Source organism: Coregonus clupeaformis, chromosome 18 (genome assembly GCF_020615455.1).
Source record: "Coregonus clupeaformis isolate EN_2021a chromosome 18, ASM2061545v1, whole genome shotgun sequence".
NCBI classification, from domain to species: Eukaryota; Metazoa; Chordata; class Actinopteri; order Salmoniformes; family Salmonidae; genus Coregonus; species Coregonus clupeaformis.
Window position 1 is genome coordinate 23409391 of NC_059209.1, and position 11046 is coordinate 23420436.

General features: G+C 40.8%; 1 protein-coding gene across 1 annotated transcript; it reads right to left on the bottom strand.

Moving 5' to 3' along the window:
- Window positions 1–653: 653 nt before the first annotated feature.
- LOC121550753 (TNF receptor-associated factor 1-like) lies at window positions 654–9978 on the bottom strand (the record flags this gene model as incomplete). The annotated part of the gene is made up of 11 exons (XM_045227057.1): window positions 654–1142; window positions 1401–1549; window positions 1790–1973; window positions 4195–4671; window positions 4818–4886; window positions 5026–5169; window positions 5753–5914; window positions 6284–6374; window positions 7839–7846; window positions 9523–9607; window positions 9845–9978. Coding segments are annotated over 11 exons (1716 nt in total), but the record flags the coding sequence as incomplete, so codon positions are not given.
- Between the last annotated feature and the right edge of the window lie 1068 nt (window positions 9979–11046).

The following is an 11046-nucleotide window of genomic DNA, read 5'->3' on the forward strand; positions in this document are numbered from 1 at the left end:
TCATTAGGATTTTGCTAATGGAACTATGCTGAAAGGAAATCTCAGGGATCAACTGAGATGTCATTTAGCAGATGAGTTGAGAGGACAATTATTTGGCCAATTCTATCCTTTCTAAAAATCAGTTATGCTATATAACTGCTGCTATATAGAACTTGTAAGTACTGCTATACTCTTGTAAGACTTTTAAAATGATCTTAAGTGTTGAAGTTTGAAGCAATCTAAAAGCAACTAATCAAACACATTGTAATATTGTTGTAATTAGCCTGCATGAACCTGTGGATTTTTTGGGGGGGACCAACTTTTTATAGTCTTTTCTTTCCTGGGAGGGGTTCAGATCAAATTATATTCAAAAAGTACATAGATAAAGAATCGAAAAACAGTAGAAAAAAACATGGACAAAACACCAAACAAACCAAAAATAAGTTAATTCAATGAAAAGTTCTGTCCCATCTCCCCTCACCCTCCCCCTTCTTAGTAGGTGCTACCTTGTCCTATTCCTCCCTCCCCACCTCCCTTCCTCCCTCCCTCCCTCCCCCCTACCTACCTACCCCCCACAGACTCATGTTGTGGACATATCTATGCATAAAACAAAACATCATGGGTAACTCATCTTATGTTTGTACATTTGTTTGTGGGACCACATAAATAAAGTCGGCCTGCACCTATTCAGTTTTAATAATGGTAAGCAAGTAGCTTGTAGAGGCACCCATTTCATTTAATGTGTACATCAAAATCTTCAAAATGTTACCTGAGAGTGTTTGGTACCATGTCTTACTGTACCAATTGTACATTTTTCGAAAACACTTGAGTGGTTGATATAATTCAGTGTGTTTCTTTTGTCGCTATTCAAAGAATATATTAAATATACGTACATTTATATGCAAAACAAAAAGCATAAAAAAATACATTATTTGAAGCATGGGTCAGGATTAAGTGTTAACAACACACTTGATGAAGATCGTGTCGTCTTTACAATAGGCATGCTTAGGCGAGCAAAGTTTACCAAGGGGGAAGAAAAGCGGGCAACCACTGGCCACATTCATATCTGAGACAGGCTTTTGGAAGGATGAGGAGGTTAGCTCTGGTCTGAAGGCGTCAATCACATGTTCTCTGTGATTCTGATCAAGCAGAAAGAAGGTGACCTGGAGAGGAGATATACGGATTAGACATTAACATGTCTAACAGACATACTTCACAAGATGGCTGACTCGTTACGTCATTACCTTAATGATGCAGAGAGAAAGAGATGAGAACTAGAACTATAATGACTCGAGGAATTTTTGTTCTTTGTTTTTTTACTTTAGGGAAATATCTCAACTAACATTTCATTTGAAAACCTCAGCCCTCTAAATAAACAATATATGATGTCTGTTACACAGATATTACAGAGAGAGCCTTACCTTGTGCTTGAATGGCCATGAGAGGAGGGGATAATACTCCCCCTTCATGATCACAAAGAAAACAGAGATATGAGTGCCTTTTCCCACCCTGTCACCATTCAGATACAGCCTCATGCACACCTTGAATCCATACCTGGTTGTGTAGAATGCTAGAAAAAGCAGGACACAAACATGCTGATTCAAACTTGTGCCAATGTTTCAGTGGATACAAATGTTAATATTGGAGGGAACTTGTCTGTCTGTGTAATGTTTCAACAAAGCATCTACATAAACATTATTTTGTTCAAATTAAGCACTCTCTAATGAAGGCATAGAAGACTGTCCCTGTGAATTGACTGCCCTTCACCACTGGCTTTTCTGTTTTAGGTGGAGTTGAAAGAATACTGTGCCAGGAGAGTACAGGTTAGGCCTATTCCCATGGCCAGAGATGGCCTCCTTCATTTTGGAGCTGAGGTCAGACAGCCTCCAGATGAAGGTGCCGTCATAGGAGACCTCCTGGAGGGCACGGAGGCTTTCTTTCAGGGAGCTGATGACCAGATCTTTCCTGGCCAGTCTGTGCTGTTGCTCTGTCACCTACAGGGCAACAATCAATTCAAATCAATTCAATTCCATCCAACTTTATTCATCCCCCTCCGGGGCAATTAAGAAGTGCATGCATCAACTATCCTCCCAAATTACAGAAAGGTAGGCTGGTCTGGCTGAATATTGAGGGCGAAGGGAGTGCATCAAATGTCACATCTTGGTTGGAAAAATGGACTGTTGACAAGAATGAATTTCGTCTTCCTGAAAAATATCAATTTATATCCCGTTTCCGAAAGCGTTCCTCTCCTACTCTTAAAGTAGAGAGCCTCTTCTCATGTAACAGTACATAGAATAACCCTAACCCCCCTCCCCACACAATGAAACAGATTTCATCTCCAGCAAGCAATAGTTAAGAGTGTACATTTTTCACAGAAACACATTACCAGGGTCTCTCTTCTTTTTGCATTGGCCACTGAAATGTGTCAGCTTAATTAACAGAAAAATGCAATGTCATTTTATATTGTAAAATAAGTTGTCATCTTTCTTCTTAACCACTGTAATCATATGTTCTAATATTTATCTCAAATCAAAAACAAAACATTCTTGAACAGTAAACAAAACGAAGCAGTAATTGTATATTTTCCAAATAAACATATCCCAGACAGTCAGCTGAAATTGAAAGGTCCTAAACATAATATTTAGTTACGTGTTATCTGACCAGGATAATGGGGCTGAGAATATAAACATGTCTCCGCTTCAGATGATTCAGCTACAATGCAATGTCAAGACTTGTGACAACAATATAATTTCAGAAAGCTCGGCGAGGAGAGAACAAATTATAGAGGGGACCGAATAGATGTATCTGACAACAACAACAGACATCAACAGTTTTCTGTGTGATGTCTGTTGTTTGTATGGGCCTACTGTATTATATGTGGAGGATGTTGATATTTACAACCTGACTATGCCTTCTTAAGAAGATTAAATATGTTTCATTGTGTGGGGAGGGGGGTTAGGGTTATTCTATGTACTGTTACATGAGAAGAGGCTCTCTACTTTAAGAGTAGGTGTCACGCCCTGGCTCTGGGGACTCTTTAATGTTGAGCCAGGGTGTTAGTTCCTATGTTTAGTTGTTCCTTGTTTTCTGTCTAGATCGTTTAGATCTATGTTGGCCAGGGTGGTTCCCGATCAGAGGCAGCTGTTGCTCGTTGTCTCTGATTGGGAACCATACTTAGGCCTGTTTTGCACAGTTGATTGTGGGATCTTGTTCTGTATAGGTTTGTGTTGGTGAACCTTTAGACTTCACGTATCGTTTTGTTGTTGGTGTAAAGTACTCATTAAAAGATGTACGCCTATCACGCTGCGCCTTGGTCTGCCTCTTACAACGATCGTGACAGAAGGAGAGGAACGCTTTCGGAAACAGGATATAAATTGATATTTTTCAGGAATACGAAATTCATTCTTGTCAACAGTCCATTTTTCCAACCAAGATGTGACATTTGATGCATTCCCTTCCCCCTCAATGTTCAGCCAGACCAGCATTTTATTATTCTCATTTTCTTCAAGAATAGTGGATGTATGCAGCAATACTAAGGCTACAACTCCACCACTGCAAATTAGGAGCATCAGAAAAGTTACTATCTTGAATGTATTAGCCTACCTTTCTGTAATTTGGGAGGATAGTTGATGCATGCCCTTATTAAAGGCCCATTTTATATATATTTCCACACTATGAGGTTGGAATAATACTGTGAAATTGTGAAAATTATGATAATGCCTTTTTAGTGTAAGAGCTGTTTGAAAATAGTGTTTTGGTGGGATGGAGCTTTGGCCTGCCTGGTGACATCATTAGGTGGTAAATTAGATAATAGATCAATAAGAAAGAGGGTTCCAAACCTCTCTGTCAATAACAGTTCGTTTTCAGTTGTCCTCTCCACCTCAGACCACTCCCAGACAGTCCTAGCAAAATTCTTGCTTGAGAAATTGCTCTTCGCTAAGAACCAAGTTTAGTTTATTTTTGACCATTTTAATTGAAAACAATCACAGTAAGGTCCTTAATTGTTTTCCAGAAATTATTTGATATTGAGATTTTATTTTTTTAATGGTTGCATTGGACCTTTAATGGTTGTTTTAAGAAGTATAATTCAACTGAATTTAGGTCATTCAACTTCTTATTTTTTATTTTTACGATATGCCCTGGAATGAATCAGCATTATGTCATATAACTGGTCCACAAAGATTACCGTGTGCTCTGACTCACAATATACTGTACCTTTATTTCTAATTGATGAATCATGTCCTGGCTGCTCTGGTTCACCCTCTCCAAAGCCTCCACGCTCAGCTGGGTCTTTTCCACCTCCCTGTTCAGGACAGAGATGATGTTCTCCGATATCTGGACCCTCTGCTGCAGTGTGTCTATCTGCCGCCCTACGTCCAGGAGGATGGTCACCTGGTCATCATCTCGCAGGCTGTGGCCTGCCGAGCTATCCCCTCCGTCCCCTCCGTCCCTTCCATCCGCCTCCAGCTCCCCCTCCGACAGCCCCATGTCCCAGTGGATTTTCAAGTCAGAAAGAGCCTCTCTGAGCTGGGGCAGCTGCTCAACCATAGCCCTGTTCTTCTTGCCTGGGGCAGAAGCTGTCAGTGGGGAGAACTTTAGGTCACTGCTGTTGGTGGTGGTGGCACGCAGCAGGAGCTGAAGGTAGCTGACATGGCTACTGTTCTCATGCACTCTCACCTTCTCTGTGGTCCCCTAAAATACATGGGATTGAAAGACTAAAACGTCAACAACTGTACAGCAAAAGCTTCATAATATGCCACACGGTCTTTGTATTTGATGCACCATTTCTTGTAATTCAATAATGTTCTTGTAATGCAATAATGGAACTATTAGATTACCTTAAATGTGCAACCAACTTCAGAGAAAACACAAGAGTCTTGCCTTTTGGAACCTGGAAGAGGATTTTTCTGTAGACTCAAGACAATTTTGACAATTAACACTTAATGCAACAACAAAAAGTGTTACACAAAAACCATCAGTAGCTATAAAACAAATAACATCATTGGATTTGACAGCCACTACATTAAAAACAATATTTTTTTCTACCTTTTGTTTTTTTTCTCCCCAGGACTGTGACATGAGTGCTTCTGTAAAACAACACACATAAATGCTGAAGATGTTGAGAGAAACAGTAAGATGTAGGCCTACTGTTTTTTTCTTCTTCATGGAATCGATAGCTACACGAGAGATCTAGTAATATACCATTGATTAAATACAGTAAAGGAGTACATTATTCCTATTTTAGTGCAGTCAGTAGTCTACACACAGTAGTCTTGCAATTGCTTCTTACAGTTCATTTTACACATTTCTTCCCGAATCATGATGCCCTAACCCCTAATGGTTAAAGTCTTCTGAGGCTTTCTGCTCCCCTTCGCTGCGGTCCAAAGCTCTCGGCAGCACCCTGCCCTCCCCAGATCAGTGCTGAAATGGAATATGGGTCAGCAGTAAACACTAGAGACACTGCGGCTTCAGCTGCGCTGCGGGGACCCCTCCAATGTCACGCTGACCTCGTCCCCAACCAAGGTTTTCCACTAGGGACCAATTCTAACTTAATTTGTAGAATTCCCAGCGACTGTAGCCCCTGCCGTATAAAACCACAGGAAACCATACACTGGCTATATATTTCCAGGAGGAAAAACACTTAATACCAGGGGTGAACATTTGAGAATCTCAGCAAGACCTGTCAGTGGCAGGACTTGCAACTCGGACGAGGCAGTTAGTTTGACAGCTACTGAGTGCACGACTGGAAGTTAATAATTTGGGCCTGTCTTACCTGTAGCTCTGAGGGGCCCATAGAGAGGCAGCATGCGGGGAACACTGACATGTTGTTTGGACAGGCCTTCTCCAGGTGACAGGCCAAGGCCTTTCGCAGCACCATGTGACCACAGCCAATGTTGCAGGGGATCAGGGCATACTCACACTGCTCCTGGTGCCCCTGAAAGAGGATTCAAGACAATTCAGAAATCACAATAAACCAACCCAAGCTCAGCACAACATTTCAGTGAATCAATCCATTTGGAGGATAAACATTTCGATAGCAGTGCAAAGTCAATATCAGCCATCAGTGGCCATTGTCCTCATTAGTTCTAAAATGTATTAATTATTTTGGTACCAATTTAAAAGATGTTGTTGTCTTAAAGTGTTCTACAACAGGACTTTTGCTTTAGCGTAGATTACAAATTGGCCCCTGACCCTGATCTAATTACAGAAGTACTGTGAAAGGTATTAAAATGGTCACATGGTGGCAAAGAAAAAGTACATTCTTAATTGTATCATTCACAAATGTGTAAAACAGTGTCAACACCTCAAAGTCCTTGAGAATACTCCTCCAGGAGCAGCCTTGGTTAGCACAATGCACTTTCAACTCCAAGATCTCCTTATTGATGGCAGCATCACTGAATAACGGCAGTAACACATAGGATAATTAAGATCAACTTTCAGTACTTCAATTACTAATTCAGTTCCACTACGTTAAATCACTTTATTCCTCCGAGTTTTATTTTGCACAATAAAGAATAGATTGATTTCTACATATCACACTGGCGCTTTCTTCAGTGCTAAACTGGTTTGAATGACAAAGTTCTCCGGCTGTCATTGTTGTTAGTTGACACAGTTTGAAGTGGAACTGTTAAGGGCTGCTGTGTCTCTACCGCTCAAAAGCAACAAACACACAAAGCCATTCTTCTCTTTAATCATCATAATAATAATAATTCAATACAACAGTAGCTACTTAAAACTGACTACCAACAATGCACCTACTGTGTAAGTAACAGTCAGAGACAGTCAAGCCTTTGCTTTGTGAGCATACAAGGGAAGATGAACGTAAATATAATGTCAAAAATGAGAGTTACTGTATAACAAGCTTAGTTTCCATTCCACTGTGATGCTCAAAGTATTCACTGTGGCCAATTAACCCAATTGAATCAAAATATAGGAGTCAATAGACTTTTCCAAATGTTCCTTTGTATGGATATGAATATACTCCAGGCCTATTATTTTAGCACAACAAACCAAAATCCTAATTAAACAAGTAAGAGGATTATGGGGTGTCTCTTCTGCCTAGGATGTTTGGAGGAGCTGATGCTGAACCACATTCTGCTGGGCCTAGATCTTCCTTCGGTTACAGTGAAGACCAACATGGTCTCATTTAAAATAAGTTGAAATAATGCTTTTTAACCAATCTAGTTATGTCACGTATGCTGACGTATTAGTTATATGTTACCTGCTGACATAACATATGACTTATCACTATAATTATGTATTGGTGAGACACATGTCTCAGTCATAGAAATATAACATTGACTTGAATGGGAATGTCTGTTCTAGCCGTTGTCTTTCTATGGTCTCAGGGCATCAGCAATGGACTAATTCACATCAGATAAATTTCAACATGTTCAACGTTGTCAATTCTACAGACATTCTAATTACACCACTCCACTCTAGCAATCTCTTCACATTCAATGTCTTTCTTAAACCTTACATCCCCTGAGTGGAGTAACACCAGAGCAATGAAACAGTTCAGGTTACTGCAATTCTCTGGTGAGTTAAATTGTATGACCTTTCTGCTAAAATCTGAATACAGGCTCTGATTAGAGGGGTAAATTATGTCACCGTCAATGTCAGACCTATGAGTCTCCTGTTTTGGGGAGCTAAAGCGTATGCAATATAGTGCATTCGGAAAGTATTCAGACCCCTTGACTTTTTCCACATTTTGTTACGTTACTGCCTTATTCTAAAATTGTTTTTTTTATTTTTATTAAATAAAACATTTCCCTCATCAATCTACACACAATACACCATAATAACAAAGTGAAAACAGGTTTTTATACATTTTTGCAAATGTATTACAAATAAAAAACTGAAATAACTTATTTACATAAGTATTCAGACCCTTTGCTATGAGACTCAAAATTGACCTCAGGTGCATCCTGTTTCCATTGATCATCCTTGAGATGTTTATACAACTTGATTGGGGTCCACCTGTGGTAAATTCAATTGATTGGACATGATTTGGAAAGGCACACACCTGTCTAGATAAGATCCCACAGTTGACAGTGCATGTCAGAGAAAAATCAAGCCATGAAGTCGAAAGAATTGTCCGTAGAGCTCCGAGACAGGATTATGTTGAGGCACATATCTGGGGAAGGGTACCAAAACATTTCAGCAGCATTGAAGGTCCCCAAGAACACAGTGGCCTCCATCAGTCTTAAATGGAAGAAGTTTGGAACCACCAAGACTCTTCCTAGAGCTGGCCGCCCGGCCAAACTGAGCAATCGGGGGAGAAGGGCATTGGTCAGGGAGGTGACCAAGAACCTGATGGTCACTCTGACAGAGCTCCAGAGTTCCTTTGTGGAGATGGGAGAACCTCCCTGCAGCACTCCCTGCAGCACTCCACCAATCAGGCTTTTATGGTAGAGTGGCCAGACGGAAGCCACTCCTCAGTTAAAGACACATGACAGCCCGCTTGGAGTTTGCTAAAAGGCACCTAAAGGACTCTCAGACCATGAGAAACAAGATTCTCTGGTGTGATGAAACCAAGATTGAACTCATTGGCCTGAATGCCAAGTGTCACGTCTGGAGGAAACCAGGCACCATCCCTACGGTGAAGCATGGTGGTGGCAGCATCATGCTGTGGCGATGTTTTTCAGCGGCAGGGACTGGGAGACTTGTCAGGATCGAGCGAAAGATGAATGGAGCAAAGTACAGAGAGATCCTTGATGAAAACCTGCCCCAGAGTGCTCAGGACCTCAGGCTGGGGCGAAGGTTCAGCTTCCAACAGGACAACAACTCTAAGCACATAGCCAAGACAACGCAGGAGTGGCTTTGGGACAAGTCTCTGAATGTCCCTGAGTGGACCAGCCATTGGGAAAAGTGAAGGGGTCTGAATACACTGTAACTCAATCAGTGTTATAAAAAACATTTAATAGTGGATAATTTATTCTATCCAGCTAAAATATTTACATGAATTTGACATAGGAACACAAGTGCTTGAATGCCAGAAGTAAATGAGTAAAGGGGAATGCTTTGAATAACACTAGAAGCACCAATATTATAGAGCCTCTATTTGATTGTGTACCTAGGAATAAATGTAATCTTGCCTCCCTATGTTAGAGCAGTATCCTACCCACTTCAAGCTCATTCACACAGCACTTTGGTGTCTGTGTCATGCAAACTAGTCAAATAATGAAAAGGGAAAATGATATTCACACCTTTATGTAAAGATACAGGGACATGGGGAATTCTTTAAGAGCGGTTTCATTTTTTATTCAATTCATCCCATGTTGGGCTTTTTTACAGGAAATTCCACTTATTGAGGCTGCAGTGTTACATCGAGACTGAAAAGGTAACTGTAGCCTACATTTCAAATGGTCTTATGAAAGGATATCCTTTGTGTTGTTAAAGCAGGTTTTTCTCCAACGCTATCTACCTATGTGTACCATAAAAATAGTTTGCCCATTCTCAACTTCATAGAGGCCTGCCATATCATTCCACCCTATCCACTTGTGCCAGCATATATACAAAGTGCAGTAATACTATACATACATTGTCTGATGTCAGTCTGCTTGTTTCACTCTCTGAGCTCGGATCCTCTTCTTTGCACATCTTGCAAACAAGGTTGTTGTTGTGCCTAAACAACAACAATGAACATATGGGATTAGATGTATAATACCATATACACAAATATGTTAACATATAATTGTAATATCTTAACCTTTAAAAACATAAGGGGAAGGCAAAAAATGGAAATGTAAGCTATATTACATACAAAGACCTGGCTAGAGTGTGATATGAGGAAATAGTTAACTTTGGTTATTAATGAAGATGTTTCACAAAACTTAGAATATAAATAATTGGAATGCCTTACCTCACTAACCAATTAACACAAGCGAGGCAGTAGTGGTGGCCGCACAAAGTCTGACGTGCCTCATTCAGTACGTTATTACAGTTGCTGCACAGGTACCTCTGCTGGGGTACATCATCGCAAATCCCTTGAGGAAATCCAGAAGTACAGTGGGGGAAAAAAGTATTTAGTCAGCCACCAATTGTGCAAGTTCTCCCACTTAAAAAGATGAGAGAGGCCTGTAATTCTCATCATAGGTACACGTCAATTATGACAGACAAAATTAGAAAAAAAATCCAAGAAAATCACTTGGTGGATTTTTTAATGAATTTATTTGCAAATTATGGTGGAAAATAAGTATTTGGTCACCTACAAACAAGCAAGATTTCTGGCTCTCACAGACCTGTAACTTCTTCTTTAAGAGGCTCCTCTGTCCTCCACTCGTTACCTGTATTAATGGCACCTGTTTGAACTTGTTATCAGTATAAAAGACACCTGTCCACAACCTCAAACAGTCACACTCCAAACTCCACTATGGCCAAGACCAAAGAGCTGTCAAAGGACACCAGAAACAAAATTGTAGACCTGCACCAGGCTGGGAAGACTGAATCTGCAATAGGTAAGCAGCTTGGTTTGAAGAAATCAACTGTGGGAGCAATTATTAGGAAATGGAAGACATACAAGACCACTGATAATCTCCCTCGATCTGGGGCTCCACGCAAGATCTCACCCCCGTGGGGTCAAAATGATCACAAGAACGGTGAGCAAAAATCCCAGAACCACACGGGGAACCTAGTGAATGACCTGCAGAGAGCTGGGACCAAAGTAACAAAGCCTACCATCAGTAAAACACTACGCCGCCAGGGACTCAAATCCTGCAGTGCTAGACGTGTCCCCCTGCTTAAGCCAGTACATGTCCAGGCCCGTCTGAAGTTTGCTAGAGTGCATTTGGATGATCCAGAAGAGGATTGGGAGAATGTCATATGGTCAGATGAAACCAAAATAGAACTTTTTGGTAAAAACTCAACTCGTCGTGTTTGGAGGACAAAGAATGCTGAGTTGCATCCAAAGAACACCATACCTACTGTGAAGCATGGGGGTGGAAACATCATGCTTTGGGGCTGTTTTTCTGCAATGGGACCAGGACGATTGATCCGTGTAAAGGAAAGAATGAATGGGGCCATGTATCGTGAGATTTTGAGTGAAAACCTCCTTCCATCAGCAAG